Source organism: Mercenaria mercenaria, chromosome 14 (genome assembly GCF_021730395.1).
Source record: "Mercenaria mercenaria strain notata chromosome 14, MADL_Memer_1, whole genome shotgun sequence".
Lineage (NCBI taxonomy): Eukaryota > Metazoa > Mollusca > Bivalvia > Venerida > Veneridae > Mercenaria > Mercenaria mercenaria.
The window spans coordinates 57,196,775-57,219,961 of NC_069374.1; the positions used below are offsets into that span (position 1 = coordinate 57,196,775).

The 23,187-nt window shown below is 36.0% G+C and overlaps 1 protein-coding gene across 1 annotated transcript; it reads left to right on the forward strand.

Moving 5' to 3' along the window:
• The first annotated feature begins 330 nt into the window (after nucleotides 1-330).
• On the forward strand, nucleotides 331-15,846 carry LOC123527886 (uncharacterized). Its single transcript, XM_053523588.1, has 4 exons — nucleotides 331-398; nucleotides 1,734-2,076; nucleotides 2,837-2,920; nucleotides 13,097-15,846. The coding sequence occupies exons 2-4, from the start codon at nucleotides 1,740-1,742 to the stop codon at nucleotides 15,748-15,750; spliced, it is 3,075 nt and encodes a 1,024-aa protein (XP_053379563.1). The 5' UTR covers nucleotides 331-398; nucleotides 1,734-1,739; the 3' UTR covers nucleotides 15,751-15,846.
• The last annotated feature ends 7,341 nt before the right edge of the window (nucleotides 15,847-23,187 follow it).

Here is a 23,187-nt window from a genome sequence, read left to right on the forward strand (position 1 = left end):
AATGTTATTCCGAATGCATCAGACGTATCAGTGGAGGCTGATATTTACAGGCTTAAATTACACAGGAATGAGGTATTTAATATATTCTTCCTAGGAATTCTAATTCTGACTGTTTATGTTGTACTCTAACTCTTAATAATTAACAAAATACTTAAAATATTGTTAACAACCTATGATAAAACCATCCAAAGCGTGCTGTAGATAATCTTAAAGTCTTTAAAATAAACATTTTATGGCACCTTCTTGAAAATCAATTGGTTAGTTCAACTTTTTACTGTGAGTAAATGTCTCTAGTAATTCCTTTCTACGTTTCCCTTTACTTTCAGATCTGTCATATATCGACAACAACAGGGATCGAATTGAAAGATTTTCAAATTAAGTGGCCTGAGATAGAACAGGTGAGAAAACAAGCTTAAACTTATAACATCCAAATGTTTGTAATATATCTGTGTGATATCGACACGTTTCTCACTGACAACTATGCAACGATGCTCAAGGGGTTATATATTTCAACCTTCAGAACATGGCCCTGTTGTGAAAACCCATTCGTATATAATTAAGTAGAGTTTCATATTTCCCAATATAATATCAGTTTTTATTATACCTCACTTTTGTCTACAATGGTAAAATCCCATTACCCGAAAAAGAGATATTTTGACTATCAGAAACATTCAATCTTTTTGACACTTGACCAAGCGAAAGTGACTGTCAGGTCATGTGACCGAGCTGATATTCTGAATGTCATATAAGGGCAAATAACTGCTTCAGTTTTTTAGCCATATGATTGCCTCCCTTGTACACAATGTCATATTGTAATGACGTCACTATTCAATGTGTACACAGCTGATTACCGCGCTAAAGATGAAACTGTTGAATTAAATGAATTAAAAACATTTTAAAAACATTTTTATGTGCTTAGTTATGTTCGGTATAATAAAATAAATACCATATGGCAGCGTGTGTGACATTGATATTGTAAACCCTCGAAACAGAATGTCACTACTCGGCTTTCGCCTCGGGTGACATTCTGCCCTCGGGTTGACAATATCAATGTCACACACGCTGTCATATGATATTTATATAATATTCTTAAAAATGTCTTGCTCGCCCGGTTCGTAATAACTGTTCGACTTCAGTTTAGTGCACAATAGCTCATATTTGCCATCTAAACAAGTAGACATTTTCTTATTCAGAAATATCAGATCAGATTTTGATCAGTCTATATAATGCCCGTACATAAGTTTTTAGATTTACTGGTTGGCCATTTGTATTTTTAGTTAACATGTATATTATCATCTGTACACGAATACTTTTTGCAGAAGGTTATATTCTAGTACTTTTAACGTGTAAATGCTGAATTCTGCTCAACCCGGGGCTAGAGGGCGTGGACGAAATGTAAACCACTTAAGTCGTTGCTAGCGGGCGTGAGCAGTTTTGTATGCTTTATTACAAACAGACTCAGTTAAACCGAGTCTGCAGTTCTTTTCCTTCGTTGCATTCTACGTTTCTAAGGGATCATAGATACTATTAAGTGTTTCATTTGTAAAGTTATTAACAAACAGATAAGCTGGCATCATTTCCAAAGTAAATAAATACTCCGTCTTAAGATTCTGAGGCCAGTGACCCAAAACTACTTGTCTAATGATCGTCCAATTGTTTATCTAGAAATGAAATTACTCGCTTTTCGGAATAGTCAGTAGAAAATAAAAGAGCATACATTCCATTTTTTACAGATTCTTATGAGGCTAAACACTTCGGTGATAAATCCAGTTCCAAACTTACAGCAGACAATTGATGATATTAAACAAAGTCCACTTGACCCAGAAGCAGAAGAAAGGATACAGAAAGAAGTGGATGAGTGGAGAAAACTTGAAAAGGGTGTAGAGGTCGATTTAAGACAAGTAAAAGTAGATAATCAAGCCATAAAGGAGCAGGTTAAGCTACAACAGAGCAAAGTGGATGAAATATACAAACGCACGTCAGAATGTACAGAACTTATAAGGGGCACACAAGACAAGGTAGCTGATCTTGAAAAACAAATAACCAAGAACGATGAATCAACACAAAAACAGAAAGGTAAAAGCGGCCTCTCACTTATATATTACTGTAATAATTAGTTAATTTCGAATGTAAAATGTTATAATGATTCTGCTATGTTCAGTTATTTTAGAACATTTAATGACAGCACAATTGGCCTCTTAACGCCGATGAATATATTAGAATTAGGCCTATTTGCTTGTTCAGTTGAGATTTGGAACATTTGACATATATTGCAACGAATTACTTAAGTAACAGCAGTGATTCCTTTGATAATCTTTCTTTAGTTGTTAGTTACTTGTTTATGAAATACTTGTATACAGATTATGAAAATTTGGAATTGATGTACCAATAATTAGTTTCCCATTGTACCTTGGTGGCTGCTTTTGACGGAAGAGGCTCTGTAAATGTTAAATACTTAATGATATTTCTTTTATTAATGTATATTACAATAGGGATGATACCAAATACTTGTACCGAAAATTGAGATACCAAAATACTGATAACATTTCTCACAGTAGTCTTCGAAATTCATCAGTGACTTCGAAATTCATCAGTAATGATATCATGTATCCCACCCACCTGATTTATATACATGTATTTCATAATGGTATAGCCCTTAAATGTCAAGCCGAAAATATTTAAATCATTTTTAGATCTGAAATTACCAAATTAACTGATATTAAATGGCTAACATAAATATTACCGATACCTGTCTGAAAATTATTAAGAACTGCTGTTTGTATTATATGCTTTAATAATAATAATGCTTAAATAAATTGAATAACTTTCCTTTCAGATGAATCAGAAAGTGCAGCAAGGGAACCGCCTAGCATAGTGCAAAGACTATACACGAAGATACGTATGCCCAAAATAAAGAAAGGTAATGTAACATTTGAGATACCAGTCACCTTAGATATTGACCTGACATACTGACTCTTTGTTCGTGATCTTTCAATTTCTTGTACTTTCTTAGAAGTTGATTTTAAGAATTTTCGACAGGTTGAATTAAAAGAGTATTTAGTTTCTCTTCTCAATTCGTTTGAATCTAGATTCTTGGTATGTATTGAATATTTTGTTTTTATATTCAAGCGTGCATTAATTTTGCAAATTGGTTTTCTGTATGTTCCGTCTCAGACTTTTTGTTAATATCTTAGGCAACTAACACAATAATATATCCTTATGTTTGTCCTTATGGTAGAACTTTTCTCACTGTTTGGAATGTTTGCCAAAAATATAAGAGAAAAAAAGGGAAATTTCTAATACATCAGTATTTTTTCAGTGGGAAAGATCAATTATTATAACTATGTTTTTCAGTGTAATGTTGAAATTAAAGGTTAAAAAAGGGTAATAAGATTGTAAGAAATATGATAAGAGAGATGATGATTTTAATTTCAGAATTGTCAAATTTCCTTGTTGTACCCCGCGACAACAAAGTTGTAAGGTGGGGGGTATACTGGTTTCAGGTTGTCTGTCTGTCCGTCCGTCCGTCCGTCCGTCTGTCTGTCCGTAGACACAATCTTGTGCGCACCATCTATCCTTATCCCCTTGACACAATTTAATGAAACTTCACACAAGTGATCGGTAACAACAGTAGTTGTGCATGGGGCATGTTAGGTTCTTTCAGAAAAAAAAATTGTAGAGTTATGGGACTTTGTTTTTTGTTACTATACTATATACATAGACCAATCTTGTGCGCACCATCTCTCCTCGTCCCCTTGACACAATTTAATGAAACTTCACACAAGTGATCAGTAACAACAGTTGTTGTGCATGGGGCATGTTAGGTTCTTTCAGAAAAAAAAATTGTAGAGTTACGGGACTTTGTTTTTTGTAACTATACTATATACATAGACACAATCTTGTGGCACCATCTCTCCTCATCCCCTTGACCCAATTTAATGAAACTTCACACAAGTGATCAGTAACAACAGTAGTTGTGCATGGGGTATGTTAGGTTCTTTCAACGACAACAATTGCAGAGTTATGGGACTTTGTTTCTTGTTAACATACTATGTACATACAGTCTGCATATGCAAACTTGTGCGCGCCTAATCTTCAGAACCCTTGCACACAATTTAATGAAACTTCACACAAGTGATCAGTACCAACCCTAGTTGTGCATGGGGTATGGTGCATGTTACGTTCTTTTAGATAAATATTCTGCATAGTTATGGGACTTTGTTTTTTGTTACTATACTGTATACATACAGTCTATATACGTACAGTCCACATAATTATGCAATCTTGTGTGCGTCAAATTGCAATGTACTGTGTCAGTGCATGCGGGGGGCACATTCATCACCTTTAGTGATAACTCTAGTTTGTACTGGAATATAACCCGGTGAATATGCATAGTTTCATGTACCGGGGCTAGACGACGGGTTATATATCATCATCATTTGTGATAGTATCAACTTTCCATACAATCAATACTTCACGTGTACGGTTTCATGTACCGGGCTGGGGAAGGGGCCTATATATCATCATCATCAAATGTGATAGTATCAACTTTCCTTGCCATTAGTAGTTCGCGTCTGCAGTATCGGGGTTGGAGGAAGGTCCCATATATCATAATCAGATGTCATGAAAGACTCTGTATATCACCATCAGATGTGATCATATTTACTTTCCTTGCTTTCAATAATTCACGTGTACGGTTTCATGAGCCGGAGCCGGAGCCGGAGCCGGAGCCGGAGCCGGAGAAATCCCTAAATGTAGATGTGATAATATAAACGTTCGTTGCCATCAGTACTTCATGTTTCATTTTCCTCTGTATGCCCCTAGATTTATGTGCTTCTTGAGGTCGAAACTAAGAAGAGAGCATCGTTTTCTGTCTATTTTCACAAACCCTGTGAGGTGATCTGTATTTATATAGATTACTTAAGATTATTATAAATTTAATCAGTATACATTCTTATAAACCTAAATTCAAATCTGCTTGTTAATGTGACATTTTCAATACGATTTCTGTATTATACATATAAAAGTAAAAGTAATAAAAAAGAAAATAGGTATGTTGTTCAAAGTAAAAGCAGTGTGTCATCTGGATTAGGGCGTGAGATGGACAGTCATACTGAATTATTCAGGTATTTGTAAGGACGAAATATTAGCTCCAGCGCGGCAAACAGTCGGTGAATGAAAAAGAATTTGCAGAACTCGTTCGGGATGGTATTATACTATAAGTCAGCAGATGGGCATGTTGGGAGGCTCTTTCTAATTGCGTGAGGTAAAAAAGGGAAAGTCGACTAGTTCATCAGTTCAATACATCATACAGAGCCTACAGTCAGCATGACGAACCAACGAATGCCAGTTAGGAGACTTTACTATCTGTTTGGCACTAGAAGTGCGTCTGAACTCAGACTTGACCCAGCGCGAAGATCTTCTTTAGACAGATTCTAATTGTTTAATGAGTTTTGATGTAGGGAGACCAGGCTTTAGATGCACATTCCAGTTGTGGCCGAACAAGTATCTGATAAGCCGTGGACTTAGGTGGTTCAGAGTTTACTTTTGCATTTATTTGGAAGAAATTACGATTTTGGTTTGGCCAATTTCAGGACGCGTGCGGAGAGACCAGTCTTCAGATAAATATTCCAGTTATTGCTGAACAAGGGTCCGGTTAGCCATGAACTTAACGGGATCAGGATTTCTTTAACATATCCTCGTATGGATAAAAGAGCTTGGATTACCTTCTTTATTGACCTACTAATGTGTTAGTCACATGATATATCATTTGATATATCCACGCCCAAGTATCTAGCAGTGACGTTACCAATAGGACGTGGATAACTTGAAGTGTTAATGGGTTAAACTCTAGGTACTAATCCATCTAGCAAATTTCCAGGATATTCAAGTCTGACTGAGAACAGACCCATGTGGGTCTCCAGAGAAACCAGTATTGAATAAAAAATAGAGCAATCTAACACTACTGAGTGAAATATATTGTCAAAACAAACCTAATAACTCATATATGCGTTCGACAAAATATGCAGTACTTATGGACTTTTAGAAGGACTTTTTTATACCCGCCTTATAAAAGGCTTAAGTCTAAAAGAATGATGTCAGTTTGTTACTTGTTGTGGACAGATAAGAGAGGATCGTGTTCTAGCGTTATAAGTTTGGCCACACTGTATCTAAGAGAATGCCTAGGTTAGTAAAAGGTTAACGTTAATGATTTATGAGGACAGGATGCGCTCATGAGTTTTGCAGATAAAACATATCTGAGAAATAGGTCTATAATTTTCAGGATTTGACCTGTCGCCCCTCTTGTAAATTGGCGTTATATTTGCAGCATTCTACTTTTGCAGTATACCATCATTCTATTAATGGACCTATGAAAAATATTATATTTTTAATACAGGCTAGCGTTATTGTGCTAAATTAGTTGATGTTTTTGGCTTAGTCTTATCAGGACCATTCTCCCAATGGGGATTGAGGTTAACTAAGAGTTTCTCTATGTCGTTGGTGCAGATAGTAAAATCATGTATCCTAAGCTTTGATTGATTTCAGATGGGGTCATTTGATCAGAGTCAAACATAACCTGGAGTAGGAAGCTCGTTTAGTAGTGACTTATTGCTAAACACACATTGAAATTGTTTGCTTATAACTGACGTTTGATAGTGTCCTGAAGTATTCTGTTTTGTCATTTAACTGGTGTGAATGATGCTGAATCTTGTTTGGAATGCTTAAGGAGAGAATATCAATTTTTGGTTTTTATTTAGTGTTTATATTAGCATCAGGTTGGTTTACATTTATGATGTCTTTTACAAATTGCTGTTAAGACTATCTAGTACTTTTTTCACTAAATGTTTAAGTATCAGAACTAGTCATATTTTTTATTTTAGTTACTGTACAAAGGTTCTACAGTTGAAATTGGATCACATTTGTACTGTTACACGTCCTCGTAGATAAGTTACTTATAAAAAAAATTCTTTTTAGACTACGTTATGCAGTTTACACTCACTGAAGATGGAAAATACCGTCGCCTCAACGCATTAAGTGTAAAACTGCCTTGTCATAAGGAAGCACTCATCCAGTTTTTGCGTGTAGATAACAATATTTTCCAATATTTACTTAAACGCGCCGGAAACGTCTATAACTTGATGTCACACCCTGTATATGTAAACAACTATATATCTTACATATAAAGTTGTAATATGCATGTTTTAAATGCGACGTTTAAAATGAGACCAGAATACATAAATAGTCCATATATAATACGTGCATTTATAGGAATAACAGTCTTCGGATTTAGTTTTCAGGTCCGAAATTTTCGCAGCGTTTCTACAGTGTCTTTAATCTGTTAAAATGTTACAATAATTGGCTGGCCATTTTCTTTTACTCATCCCGGAAAACAATAATGGGCTCGTTGGATGGGACTGGATGGGCTCAACGACCTTGGCTTAATCCATTTGTACCAACATTTTCTAAGATTCTCAAAGGTTTCTCAAGGTGAAACAGTTCTCTACAAAATGAATTATAATCTTGGGAATTCATGCCACGGACCCAGTAAGATCTGTATATGAGTTATACAGGAAAAATACTTAAAAACTTATCAATTATTTTTCCTAGACTGTTTAATTATAATTACCAAATGACCCAAAGTAATTACTTTCATGTTATTTAAGACACAGCCTTATAATTTGGATGACATATACAGTTTTGCACACTGATCTTAACGACCTTCAGTGACCATGAATATGACTTACTTTCTAAATAGTTTAGCATCAATTTGTAATTTGAAACATATAGCTCATATTACTCAGGTGAGTGATCAAGGGCCATCATGACCCCCTTGTATATGTATTTATAAGTTATATCTTTAGACTGATGATACAGTGAAAATAATATATTTCAATATACATTTATATCCATACATATAATAATAATAAACAATATGAATAAAGTAAATGTTGACTCCTGTAAAGCGACACTACAATGTATTTATAAGCCAGCAGTTTATTTCATTTAACGCTAGTTATGGTGTAATATAGTCATTAGAATAGAGTGAAAAAAATGATTTACCAAAAACAATAAATTTAGATTAAAGGTATGTAGATTTTACGGAAGAACCAATACAGTAATTTCTTCTGTTAAACAACGTTTGATTCTTTGCCTTGTGCACATATGGAATATACAGTCGGGACTAAGTGTCGATTGCTAAACAGAAACAAACAAAATTTGTCTTTTTGTGATTTCTTTTATCATTAAATTTCTTTTTTTCCTATCGGAATACTGTACATGTTAAAAGCTCTTGTTGAAAATTTACTCGAAGCTAATGTTGCGGACAACAAATGACCATAGATTTACTGGTGAAGTAGCAGTAGGAGCATGCATTGCCATTTGCAGTATAGTTAGCGATAACAGCAGTGGAAGTATGAATATGCATTGCCAATGGCAGTATAGGTAGCAATGACAGCAGTTGATGTAGGAATAAGCATTGCTGTTGGCAGTATAGTTAGCAATAACAGTAGTGGAAGTAAAATATGCATAGCCAGTGGCAGTATAGTTAGCAATGACAGCAGTTGAAGTAGGAATATGCATTGCAAGTGGCAGTATAGTTAGCAATGACAGAAGTGGAAGTAGGAATACAAACATGGCATTTGTAGTTACAGTATACAGAGTTAGCAATGACAGCAGTAGCAGTAGAAACGTGGCTTTTGTAGTCGCAGTATAGAGATTTAGAAATTTATAAAGGACATTAATAGCAGTAAAATATGACATTTGCATTAAATTATTGCAGTATAGAGTGGTAGCAATGACAGTAGTAACAATAGAATCACTGAATTCGATGTCGCAGTATAGAGAGTAAGCAATGACATCAGAAGCAGTAGAAACATGGCATTTGTAGTCGCAGTATAGGGAGTTGGCAATTGCACCAGTAGCAGTAGAAACAAAAGCATTTGTAGTCGCAGTATAGAGTGTTAGGAATGACAGCAGTAGCAGTGGAGAAATGGCATTTTTAGTTACAGTATAGAGAATCACCAATGGCATCTGTTGTCTTGAAACCTTGCATTTGTGTCGCAGTATAGAGTGTTAGTAATGACATCAGAAGCAGTAGAAACTTAGCGAGCTTTTGCAGTCGCAGTATATGCAGTTTGCAATACCATCTGTAGCAGTAGAAACATGGCATTAATATTCACAGTATAGAAAGGTAGCAATGACATCAGTAGCAGCAGCAACATTGAATCTGTAGTCGCAGTATAGAGTTTTAGTAATAAAAGCAGTAACATTTGAGACATCGCACTTGTAGTAAGAGTATAGATAGTCAGTAATTACATAATTAGAGGTAGAAGCATGGCATTCGTAGTTGCACTATAGACTGCAATCGATGACATCCGTAAAAGTATATGTATATTATTTGTAGTCGCGGTAGAACGTGGCATTTGTAGTAGAGCATTGACAGTATTGGCTGTAGAAACATAGCAATTTTAATTGCAGTATGGAGAGTTAGCAATGAAAGCTGTAGCAGTAGGAACATTTCAATTGTAATCGTAGTATGGAAAGTTGGGAGTTACATCCGTAGTAAAAGAATCATGGCACTTGTAATCGCAGTATACAGTATGAGCAATGACGGTAGTAGCAGTCGAAACATGGAATTTGTAGTCGAAGTAAAAAGCATTAGCAATGACAGCAGTAGCAGCAGAAATGTGTCATCTATTTTTGCAGAATAGAGATTTAGTAACAACAGAATGATGGTTGTTGCAGTTTAATGTTAGCAATGAATGCAGTAGCTATAGAATAATGGTGTTCGTAGTCGTAGTATGGAGCGATAGGAATGACATTAGTAGAAGTAGAAACATAACATTTGTAGTAGCAGTATAGTGTATTAGCAATGAAAGCAGCAGTAGGAGAAACATTGTATTTGTAGTCTCAGTATAGCGAGTTAGCAATGACATTAAAAACGCCATGTTTCTACAGAAACTTCTGTCATTGATAACTATCTATACTGCGACTACAATACCTGTTCCTGCTAGTCATGCTGTCATTCCTAACTATCTCTATTGCGACTACAAACGTCGTGCTTCTACTGCTACTTACGTCATTGCTTACCCGCTATACTGCAAAGACAAATTCCTTGTTTCAATCGCTTCTGATGTTATTGCTAACTCACTATACCGCGACTACAAATACAATGTTTCTACTGCAACTGAAGTCATTGCTAACTCTTTATACTGCGACTACGAATTCCATGCTTCTTCTACTATTTCCTTCATTGCTTACTCCCCATACTGCGACTACAAATCACGTTTCTTCTGCTACTTCTTTCATTGCCAACTCTTTATACTGCGATTATAAATAATATACATCTATTGTTACTGATGTCATCGCTAACATTCTATGCTGCAACTATTAATTTAATGCTTGTACATCTACTTATGCTATGGCTACCATTCTATACTTCGGCTACAAATGCTATTTTTCTACTGCCACTGCTGTCATTGCTGCCTTTCTATATTGCGACTACAAATAATATACATTTGTTGCTACTGATGCCGTCGCTAACTCTCTATACTACAACTACGAATTCATTCTAGGTTCTCTTATAAGAGAAAATTATTAGGAATTACATCAATAGCATTAGAATCATGGCATTTGTAGCAGCAATATAGAGTCTAAGCAACAGAAGCGGTAGTAAGAGAAACATTGTATTTGAAATCGCAGTATAAAGAGAAGCAATGGAAACACGGAATTTGTTGTCGCAGTATAACGGGCTAGGAATGTCATCAGTAGCAGTAGAAACATAACGTTTGTAATCACAATAAAGATAATTAGCAATGACAGTATTACTAGTATAACACGGTATTTGTAGTCGCAGTATAGAGAGTTAGCAATGACATCAGTGGCTGGAGGAACATGACATTTGTACTCGCAGTATAGAGACTTAGGAAGGACAGCACTAGCATTAGAAACATGACATTTATAGTTGCAGTATAGAAAGCTTGCAATGAGGCATAGCATACAAATGCAGTAGTCTCGAATAGAGAGTTAGCAATGACAGCATTGCATTGAAACATGCCATTTGTTGTCACAGTATAGAACATTAGAATGACAACAATACGTATTTGAAGTCGCAGTATAAAGAGAAGCAATGGAAACACGGAATTTGTTGTCGCAGTATAACGGGCTAGGAATGTCATCAATAGCAGTAGAAACATAACGTTGTAATCACAATAAAGATAATTAGCAATGACAGTATTACTAGTATAACACGGTATTTGTAGTCGCAGTATAGAGAGTTAGCAATGACATCAGTGGCTGGAGGAACATGACATTTGTACTCGCAGTATAGAGACTTAGGAAGGACAGCACTAGCATTAGAAACATGACATTTATAGTTGCAGTATAGAAAGCTTGCAATGAGAGCAGTAGCAGTACAAAAATGACATTTGTAGTCTCCGAATAGAGAGTTAGCAATGACAGCAGTTGCATTTGAAACATGCCATTTGTTGTCACAGTATAGAACATTAGGAATGACAACAATATCTGGAATAACATGACATTTGTAGTTCTAATATAGAAAGTTCGGAATGACAGGACTTTTATTAGAAACATGGCGTTTGTTGTCAATGTTTTGACAATTAAAAATAACAGCAGTACTATAGGAAACATGTCTTTTGTTGTCGCAGTATAGAAAGTTAGGTTAGCTATGATAGCAGTAGCGTTAGAAACATGCCATTTTGTAGTTTCAGTATAAAAAGTTAGCAATAACAACAAAAGCATTATCAACATACAATTTGTAGTAGCAGTGTAGAGAGTTAGCGTTAGAAACATGTCATTTGTAATCACAGTATAGAGAGTTAGCAACGTCAACAGTAGCATCAGAAACATATCGTTCATAGTCGCAGTATAGAAAGTTAGCAATGACAGCAGTAGCATTAAAAACATGCCATTTGTCGTAGCAGTACAATGGGTTAGCAATGACAGCAGTATAATGTTGCAGTATAGAAAGTTTGCACATGACAGCAGTAGCATTAGAAACATGCCATTTGTAGTCGCAGTATAGGGAGTTCGCAGTGACAGCAGTAGCATTAGAAAGATGCCTTTTGTCGTTGCAGTACAATGAGTTACCATTGACAGCAGTAGCGTTAGACATATACCAGCTGTCGTTGCAGTATAGAAAGTTAGCTATGCCAGCATTATCATTAGAAACATGCCATTACTGTCGTTGCAGTATATTGAGTTAGCAATGACAGCAGTAGCATTAGACACATGCCATTTGCCGTTGCAATATAGAGAGTTAGCAAATGACAGAAGTAGCAATAGAAATATGCCAATTGTAGTTGCGGTATAGAGAGTTAGCAGTTTGTAGTCGAAGTATAGAGGAGTAGGAATGACAACAATCGCATTAGAAACATGCTATTTGTAGTCGCAGTATAGAGGATTAGGGATGACAGCAGTATCTGAAGGAACATGTAGCTTTTACAGTAAAATTAGCTTAATAACAATAGTAGAGCTAACTACGAAATGAATCACAGAATAGAAATATCAGATATTAAAGAGATATAATTTGGCTAAATGTTATTGTATTCATTAATTATTAGCTCAGATATAGTGAATTATGTTTTCCAATATAATGGGATTAAATGCCTTTGACTTCTAGTTGTATGGGCCGTTGACTCATTCGCCCTAGTTCATTTCGCTAGTAAGAGTTTAATTTCAATCGGCTTGCGTTATCTGACAGATTTTAATGCTTGTCAAACACGTATAAATACATGGTGTAAAGCATTAAACATTGTAATTTGTTTAATGATTAAATCCCTAATTTTACTCCATGACGATAACGCGTATGTAATCAATGTGACATGAACACGTACATATAAAATACCCATTGTGTGATACGTATTATACAATCAAATGAAACAAAATGAGCTTCTTGTTGACAAGGGTATTTGCACAACTTTATGAAATAAAAACCGCTGTCCATAAATACCTCATCAGGCGCTTACCTATGTTTATTCCTATAAATGTGCTCATTTAGAAAGAAAATCTGTCATAACCAGAATGAAATAATTGACACACGAACACGTACTTTGAACGATGTTTGTCTACATTACAGACCTGAAAGAAGATTTGATAGTTCTCTACAGACAACACTACCATACCCTGCCCCTATCACCTCTGATAGAAGAACAAGACACACCCCTGCTTAAGTTTTACGTCATGCCAGACATAACTTCAGTGGAAACACAAAGGTCGTTTGGAGGTGGCAACGAAATTAAAACAGATGTCACCTCTTTGCGCGATGTGTTCTACACGAAAAACAAAACGTATCGTGAAATCTACCTTACAGCAGATGCTGGGTTTGGAAAAACTGCATTCAGTAAACGACTCGTTTTGACGTGGTGTCAAGCCAAAAAGGGTATCAAAAGTGAAGAAAAATACTTTAAGAAGGAAGATATTCAGGCTATGTCAGAGTTTAGATTTGTGTTCTTGTTGTCATTACGTGATTGTTCTGATGAATGTGACATTGATGAGATGATCGTGAAACAAATAATTCCACGACTAGCAAACCCTACCGTAACTGTAAGCATCATAGAAACTATTCTTTCTAAGAACAAATGTTTGGTGATTCTAGACGGTTTAGACGAGTGGGTACACCCAACGTCCTACTGTAAGCTAGGACCAAGTGTCATTCCACACAGGAAAGCTAGGGAATGTACAATCCTCACAACAACTAGACCATGGAAGTTGAGCGTTATTAGTCTAAAGTCGAGTCAAATAGAGCAAAAGTTGGAACTTGTTGGACTTAACAAAAGGTCAGCCTATGAATTAAAGAAGAGTGTGATTTCGCTATTGTGCGACAAACCCGAAACTGTAGACGAACATATTGATAAATTTGGTCATGCTGTCGAAGATAAAGGTATTTCTGATTTGGAAAATGTTCCGCTTTTACTGATGTATCTCCTGTGTTTATGGTGTGATGGAATAGATCTAGGAAGGTCTAAATGTGAGTTATACTGTCAACTTGTTGAAATGCTCCTGAAACGAACGTTTAAAAAATATCCAGACATGCAACAGGCACGCGAACCACCTCAAAGTGATATCCCACAATGCTTCAGTGAACATGTACATTGTAGGAAATGCTACACACTTCTGGAAGCTTTAGAACAATTAGCATTTGAAACATTTTTCAGTGAAAAACGTGAAAGCACGCTAGTGTTTAGTCAGTCGGTTACCGAGAGGTATCTGAACACAGATGATTTGAAATTATGTCTTCTCTCAGGAATATTAACACAGAGTAAACAAGAAAAGTTAACCCAACAAAGTTCTAAAGTTTCGTTTTCCCATAAAACTATACAGGAATATTTTTGTGCACTGTACATTAGCTGCCAAAATAAAAGGGATGTCCAGGATATTGTGCTACAAAACTTCAACAGTTTACAAAATATCCTTGATATGTCGACAGTATTTGTTTTCATCAGCGGAATGAATGCAGATATCATGTCTTCAATATCACACGAGTTGATGTCTGTGATCAGCAAAGATCAAATAACGAGAAGATACAGAGCTATGGCATATTACGATTACAAGTACGTAAATCCTCTGAAAGACATACGAAACATGTACATTTCTTGTTTGAAAGAAAACACGGGTAATACATATCTGTGTTTCCAGGATTTTATTATTGACGAGGACTATCAACAAGAAAAACACTTGGAGCTTTTAAAACGGCTGGCTCTACACAATAAAATTAATATACAGTCAGTATTAATCAGAACAGGTGTTCATAGTTTACATGAGCTGATCGATCAATGTGAACTCGATGACCTTTTCAGCGTCAAGAAAATTTACTACGAAGGGGAATGTAAGGAAGCGGAAATCATTCGGTTGTTGACTAATAGGACTGTGGAATGTGTAACTGTTGTATCGAGCGCATGGCAAGGTAATAACTTTGTAGGCAAATGTAGTTCTTGTTCCAGCGAACTGTCTAGAACATTTCAGAATATTACTCAGTTACGAGCAATTAATATCGATGGTTTCAAGATGGAACACGACGTGCTGAAGGAGTTTCTGAATCATATTATAAGCAGAAAATCATTGGCGGAGATTGTGTTGTACAACTTACACTGTGTAACACATCGTCTTTCCTGCGAAGAAATTAACTTGGACTTTTCCCAGCATTCAGATCTAAGGACGTTAGAATTGGGCACTATACCTGTGTCACAATTAAAAGTGAATGTATCATCGTTAGAGGACTGTTATGTAGGTCGATTATCTAAACCCGGTCTGGTGACGTCATACCTTTGTGAGCTGCTAGCAGCCAGTAAACTACACACTTTTAGGTGTGGTTATTTAAAACTACCCGGTGACATTGACACAATGCTGCATACATTACCATTGCTTGATCAAGTGAAACACGTTGAGTTGTTAGGTATCAACCTAGGTGAAAGGTCACTGTCACCCGAGATGGTACATTTTGAGCATGTTGTGCTGGATGAAGTAACAATGTCTGGTTTATCATTACGTTATCTAGTTAAGGTTGTGGAGGGTCTTCGACAGTCAGTGAGAGTAGATATGCGAGCTTGTAATATAACACCGGAAACAGAATTTAAAGTCGTTAGAAAATATATAAAAGCATCGGAGAATTTCGTAGTTCAGTTTGATGGCGTCTATCAGATCAACAAGTATGCGTTTGTTTTTCAAACAACCGAATATGAAAGTCGAGTACTGTACAATGATTTACTCAATGAACTCGGACCGATCGTGTAAATATTTTATCAATATAATGTATATATTTGTACAGAATAAACAAAATACAGGAGAGTGAAACAGACACGAAAACCAATTCTGATTAATCTGAAATAATGTAATTTGTATTTTTTATGCCCTGGAGTTAAAGTAGTTTTGTGCAGAAAATGATGAAAGTGATGGCCGTTCTCCTGTACATGGATTCATTCTTCATCATCGTCAGTAATCGAATCACTGTAAAGGAGTACACTCGCAATTTGGTTAAAATACTTTACATGCGAAGCCGCAATGAAATAATATTCACATATTCACATATAAAAGACTAAGTCCCTCTTTGTACACTGTTTAAAAATTGATGAAACAAAGGCTGACAATTAGCATGTGTTGATATTTCCTAAATCAGCCTTAAAGCTCTCTGGCATAGACTGATTTACGGCACATAGAGGCTGGTGGTTGCAAAGGACAATAGTGGCAGAGAAGAAGCTATGTTGGTAAGCAGATTTGCTACAGGAGATTAGGTTGTGCTGTTGGTTGTGGATTCAGGCAGATCTTGATTGCCGTAGATGAGGAACAAGAATAATGTCAACAATATTGTGGATAATTTTGTTCAACTTTGCTACTCTGAACACATTGCGTCTGTCCTGTGTGTACCACTGGATTTTCCGGATCAAATTCGAGACCGAACTGTTTCGTTGGTAGTCTTTTTTGACGAACCTTGCAGCTCTTCACTAAATCATCTCCAGTTGACTGATGTGGCTGTCAGCGTAGGTGGACCACACAGTGGAAGCATATTCCACCGTGGAATGGACTGTTGCTTTGGCACTGGGTGAAGTTGAGCGGATAATTTTGCGGATGAATGCCTTTGTAGAATTTGCCTTTTTGGTGATGCTATTTATATGGGTTTTCCAAGAGAGGTAGGGCGTGGTGGTGACTCCGAGATACTTAGCGTCTTCTGTTGGTTTCAGCCGGGTTCCATGGATTGGGTATGTGAAGTCAAATGAATTTCGTTTGTTGGTTATGTGGGTAACTTTACACTTGTCAGGATTAAATGACATGTGCCCCCCCCCCCCCATGTTCCCAGTCTTGCAATAAATCAAGGTCGCGTTGGAGTTGTCTAGCGTCTTCCTGGTTTCTGATTTGTCTTTACATAAGACAGTCATCTGCAAAAGGTGGACTGTTGATCTGACTCTCAAAGGCAACTTGTTTACATATGTAAGGAAGAAAGGAGGGTCAAGAACACTGTCCTATGGGACACCAGATGAGACAGAAGCGAATTCTGAGCTAACACCATCAAGGACTACTTGTTGTGTTCAACAGTGCAGGAAATTTGCGATCCAAGAATGAATGCTGCCCCTGACTCCGTAGTGGTCTGGTTTCTGCAGGAGACGGTGATGACTAATTTTATCACCTGCCTTACCTAACTCTAGGAAAATAGAATCTATTTGCACATTCTGGAAGATGCCTTTGGCTAGGTCGTTTACAGTGTGAATATTTTGAGTATCACTCTGGGGGATGTTTTTTTTGGAGGTCATGCTGAAAATCAGTGAGTATATTGTTGTAATCAAAGTGAGACATGATGTGGGATTAAGGAGATGGAACGGAAGTTGAAAGGAATGGAGCGGTTGTCCTTCTTGAGCACAGTCGACAGATAGTTGGAGGAATTTTGTAAGCCTTAACGTCAGCGCAAACTCATCAGCAGCATGTTTCAAAAGTTTAGAAAAGATATTTTCTGGCCCAGCAGCTTTGTTTGGTTTGGGCCCCTGTAGAAATTTAAACATATCTTTCTCTGTTCTGTGATGTTGATGGTGCCAACTGAGGATATTTTAGTATAATTTTACTAGCTGGCAGATAGGGATTAGAGGTATCATCTTCCTTGGAGAACACAGATGAAAAATTGCTAGTTTAGTATATCAGCTTTCTTCTTGGCTGTGCTGTATGTGATGCCATATTTCTTCAAAGAAGACACGCCAAAGTTATCATTCATTCTTTCTGGATGTGATATAGTTCAAGAAGACTTTTGGGTTTTCGTGGTTCTTAGCTAACATGAAGGCTACATGTGACTCATAGGCTGCTCTGAAGACTTTCTTGGTTTTTCGCTTAATGGCTGCATACTTTTCCCACATTGAAGGGGTGTTAGACTTCTTGGCTTTGCTGAACCATCGACACTTTAATATAGTTAAGTGACGGATGTCTCTTTTTATCCAGGGCTGGCTGAATATCTTTGCACTAACACAAGTAAGTTCCGTTATTTGTTTATACTACACTTATCAAGGTTATTTTTTATTTTGAACAATTTCATAGAATTGAGCCTCGTAATGTTTATCAGGTCCGTGAAAGAGGTTTCATAATTTGAAAACAGAATTCGTTCATTTCAGCTGTCTGAAATTCTATCCACAAGTCTATATATATATATATATATATGTATATATATATATACAAAGATCCCCTCTCCCAATCTAATGATTTATATAAACCAACACAAGTCCATGTATAATAAATAGAGGATATTAGTTTCTTTTGAGTGAATATGAACATTTTCTCACTTCGAGGTGAGATACATTCAATTTTCACGGAAAAACAAACAAATTTTCTTTTTATTTTATGCTCAATTACGTTAAGATGTTTGCAACAATTTTAATCTCAGCGCGGGAGACATACGCGCGTAAACAGACATGACGTAAGACGTGTTGTGACGCTAGAAAGACGCACACAACATAAAGTTCCATTTTATTTTATTTTGTGCTGCATAACGTTATGAAATACTCATTAAGTTAAATAATTTGAATCGAGAAATATACTATAAAGAACAAAGTGCGACTACAATTTTCATCCTGTTTTAAGCAAATAATTTAAAATTCATACACAATGTATGAGGGGTCAGAGCTATCTCTACAGTGTAAAAATATAGATTTCATGTTTTCACAGTGTGAGTGATGAGATATAAAAATATTTAACTTAGAATACAGTATTTCATTAGACCCCCAGTCTATATTTTATACGCCCATTTTTGACAACGCGTACATCAGTCCGTCCGTCATAATTCGTGTCCGGAGCATAACTTGGCATATAGATAGATGACGATGAGGCAATGTTCAGAGCACATAAACCGGGTATATATGGCAAAGGTCAAGGTCATTTATTGAGCTCTTAGGTCAATTCTATTTTGCGTCCGGAGGATAACCAATCAACCATTCCTGGTACTGACTTTAAACTTTGGATGAAGAAAGGGGCCTCCGAGGCCGAGTGGTTAAGGTCGCTGACTTCAAATTACTTGCCCCTCATCGATGTGGGTTAGAGCCTTACTCGGGTCGTTGGATGCTTCATGTGAGGAAGCCATCCAGCTGGCTTTAGAAGTGGTTCTACCCAGGTGCCCGCTAATGGTGAAATAATGCACGAAGGAGAACCTGTGGTCTTTCTCCTCAATCAAAGCTAGAAAGTCGCAATGTAACCTATCATTGTGTCGGTACGACGTTAAACCCAACAAAATAGATAAATAAATTGGATGTAGGTTGTTGGTTATCAGACAATATACAGAGAGCAAGGTCAAATCTTCCCATCATATTTCAAATACAGAGCAAAACTTAAAAATATTAAAGGACTTACATATTGACTTGAAACTTCGAATATTTGCTAGTGGTGATGAGACGATGTACAGATTGCAACAATCTATATTACAACACTTCCTTCCTATTAACTCTCTCTCCCCCACACTCCATAGGACAGAAATGTTGTGTTTCTTTTTCATTTAGTTTCTTGCTCTATAATATCCTGTCAATACTGCCGCACACACCTGCCCTTACACCTCCCACCAAATATAAATAATAAATAAAAAATAAAAATAGAAAAAATAAAATAAAAAGTAAAGTTTTGCTAGCATCTTCATCTTTTATAAGCCTTTGGTGTATATTTTCCCGCTTGATGGAGCTCTTGTTTCTATATAGAAGGGGTCTTTTCTATATATAGACTTGTGGCGTTTTATTGATAAAATTTCAGGCGGGGCGTCCGTGGCTGAGTGGTTAAAGTCGCTGACTTCAAATCACTTGTCCTTCATCAATGTGTGTTCGAGCCTCAGTCGGGGAGTTGAATTCTTCATGTGAGGAAGCCATACAAGTGGCTTACGTACGATTGCTGGTTCTTCCAAGGTACCCGTCCGTGATAAAATAATACACGAAGTGGCGCCTGAGGTCTTCCTCTACCATCAAAGCTGGAAAGTCGCCATATTACCAATAATTGTGTCGGTGCGACTTTAATCCCAACAAAAACACAAAAGAAGTTCAGGTTTCTGTTTTTTAGATTGACCACAGACCTGTAACTAGATAGATTTTATTTTGTCAAAATTAGGCTCATTTTATAAAAGAAGTTTTGTGACAGTTTTGCCTGTAAGTATGTTTCATAGGAATTACTGGATCAGATATTTTCAGATTCCCTCCAAATAGTTGAGTGCGCTGTCATTAGACAACTCTTGTTTGTAAAAAGGTTTGTACGGAAAATTTGCTGGTTTTCCTGTGTCAATAAAATGGTCGAATTATTATCATGATTTCCCTTTTAAAACATAAAATTAAAGAAACCTAAAATTTCACGATTTATATTTCCGACTATACCGATTTGACACACTCACATTATCTGTTTAGTAAGTATCTTTAAGTAAGACTGTTTTCATATGTGACTAAGAAACCAGATGTCAAGGGTATCTATTGTTTCCTGTTGAAAGATTCGCCTGTTCACTGGATTTTCGCTACGCGCTGGTGTAGATGAGACAAATAGCTGTCCTAATTCAACTATTATACTCTTGTGAAGAACAGTTGTGTGGACAGTCGTCATAGAAGTTCCGCTTCTATTAACCGCGGTTGTGGGATTCTGTCCCCTCAAGAAGGTATGCTGATAAATAAATAATATACTATATAATAATTACTAATCTTTTGAATTATAAGATAGGATGAGGAACTATGATTGACTAGGGAAATGTTTGCTGTTGATAATAGTATAAACTTATTGTTTTGATTGTTGACTGACAAACCTTTCAGTAAGTTTTATTTGTTACATGGCAACAAAAATAATCTTCACAGTTTTATTTTTACATTTTTGACTTATTAGCTCAGTAATTGTGTAGAATATAGATCAGTCATATCCTACAAACTATGGACCGGTGATTTATATAAGGATTCCTTTAATAATCTTTAATTGATATAATACTAATTTAACATACCAGTTATCATTTTTGTTGCTTTTCTTTGGCTTGAATTGGAATAAATGATAGAGTAGGATAAATTGTGAAGGCTTACTACTATTTAACGTTATATTGAAGCACAATGGCCATATAACAATTTAATCCTTATCATGCTGGACAGGATTGATTCTGCATTTGCAACCAGATTAGATCTTTATCAGACTGCACATCCGTGCAGACTTATCAAGATCTGCACTGTTCGCCGCCATTCATAAGTATGTTTTTGGTAAGCACCTCTTTTAACAGTTGATGGTACTGTCCAATGTAAAGGATGAGCGAGTTCATTATAGAAACTTAGCATGGTACAGGTTAAAGTATTATACTAATGTAAATTCCCTTTTCATAAAAAAATTGTTGACCAAAATAATCAGAAACTGTCATAATTTTATTGATATTGTAGAAAAGTCATTTCATTAAAAATATCATTCTTTATGTTTGGATTTTTTTCACAGAAATCATTTTTCATTGAGGTGTGCAGCATGGAGGAAATATTTGTCAATATCTGCAATTTACCTTTGTCTGATTTCATCTGATAGATCCAATACAATACATTCACAACAGTTATCCTATGGTACGTATATATAGGATCTGTTGATATTGCAAAGGTAAATATACTGTAAATGGAAATGTTCTCGCGAGAAGTATTTTTGTTTAGTATATTCGCGAGCTATTTGTAGTCTTGGTTTATACATGATTTATTTCAGGTCGATTGCGAAGGAAGTTCTACAACTTATTTTAATCACTCTCGACACCTCATTCCTGATGGAATCTATCGCCACGAGGGTATGAGGGAAGAGGCCATTTTCCCTTTTAGCAAGAGAGCTACTGGCACCATTTTTCTCATCTTTGGTATGACGTGGCCGGAGATCGAACCCACGACTTCCTGCACTCGAAGCAGACGCTCTACCACTAGGCTATCGAGGCGGTTTATATTTGTATTCTTGAAAATGGATACTCTGTTATGGATGTGCTGTTATTGTGAACATAATAAAACCCTATACTACTATGTTTCCAAAGATGGATATTTTCAAAAGATAGATATATATGGCAAATTTATCCAAGACATGTAGATCGAGAACGTTTACCTAAGGAAACAAACATACATTTGCAATAGTGTACAGTGTATACATATAGAACAAATAGTAAAAATAACTGTGGGCCTGTGCCTGATAAGGATAGATAACTCAAACGGTCACTTGTCAATATTTTTGCTATTTTTCAATCTATATGGCTTTAGCTTTGACAGAGAATGACCTGTTAAAATAGAAATCTGGTAAATAATTTGATTAATCATAACATCAAGATCAGTGTATACGCCCACTTGAAAAAAAATCCTTAGTAATTTTCAGTTTACACATTTCTGGAAAGTTTCTAAATTTGCAGGTATCTGTGCTTGAACTTTTTTTATATATAAATTTTTATGTTTGAATCTGGTATGTAGAAAATAAAACTGCCAGTGTATTACAAATACCGCATTTTGATATGTTTTTAAGTTTTTAAACTTTCAAGCTGAGCCAAAGAAATTTGATCCCTTGGTTACATGAGGAATATATGTTATTATAATCTGGTATAAAATTCATTCAATTCAAGGACTTAAAAACTGAAAAGATTGGGCCTGAAATTGGCATATTTTAATCATAAATTTAAAGAAGACGTCCAGCATGCTCACCCACATCAAGAGGTATTATACCTGCAGTGACAGCTCTTGCTTCCTCAGATCTGTCCTATTTTACCATCAAGCATTGAAATGGTTGAGCTCACTGTCTCCTCTGACAACTCTTGTCAGTGCTTACCTGTTTACTCATGTATTAAATGAAATGCTTTCTTAATTTTTCAGGACTGCATTGAATGATGATTATTCGTCAGTTCCTTTTTATGTTACTGTTACTGCACCATGGCAACACATGCATGACATTTCTCACTAACGAGTTTGCCTCAGCAACTAAGTGAGTATTTAAAGGTGTACTAGACTACAATACCATGTTTAAAAACATGAACAGTTACTTCGTTTAGTGTATGAAAACATATGATTAACAAGTTAATGTGTATAAACAGTACTATGCATTAGGTTTTGTATTGTATACATGTATATTTATATTGTATACTGTATGCATGTATAGATAAACACAGTATAAATGCGTACTACCAATAAAAACTGGCTGTCTTTTTAGCAATCAAATGTTATTGCAAGATGTAGACCTTGTTTTTGCAACATAATTATAATATATAAA

Excerpts from the sequence above, each read along its gene's own strand:
- LOC123527886 (XM_053523588.1), top strand. The coding sequence starts at position 1,740 with ATGAGGCTAAACACTTCGGTGATAAATCCAGTTCCAAACTTACAGCAG. Across the intron at positions 2,077-2,836 it reads ATCAACACAAAAACAGAAAG|ATGAATCAGAAAGTGCAGCA; the intron begins GTAAAAGCGGCC and ends CTTTCCTTTCAG. Across the intron at positions 2,921-13,096 it reads TATGCCCAAAATAAAGAAAG|ACCTGAAAGAAGATTTGATA; the intron begins GTAATGTAACAT and ends TCTACATTACAG.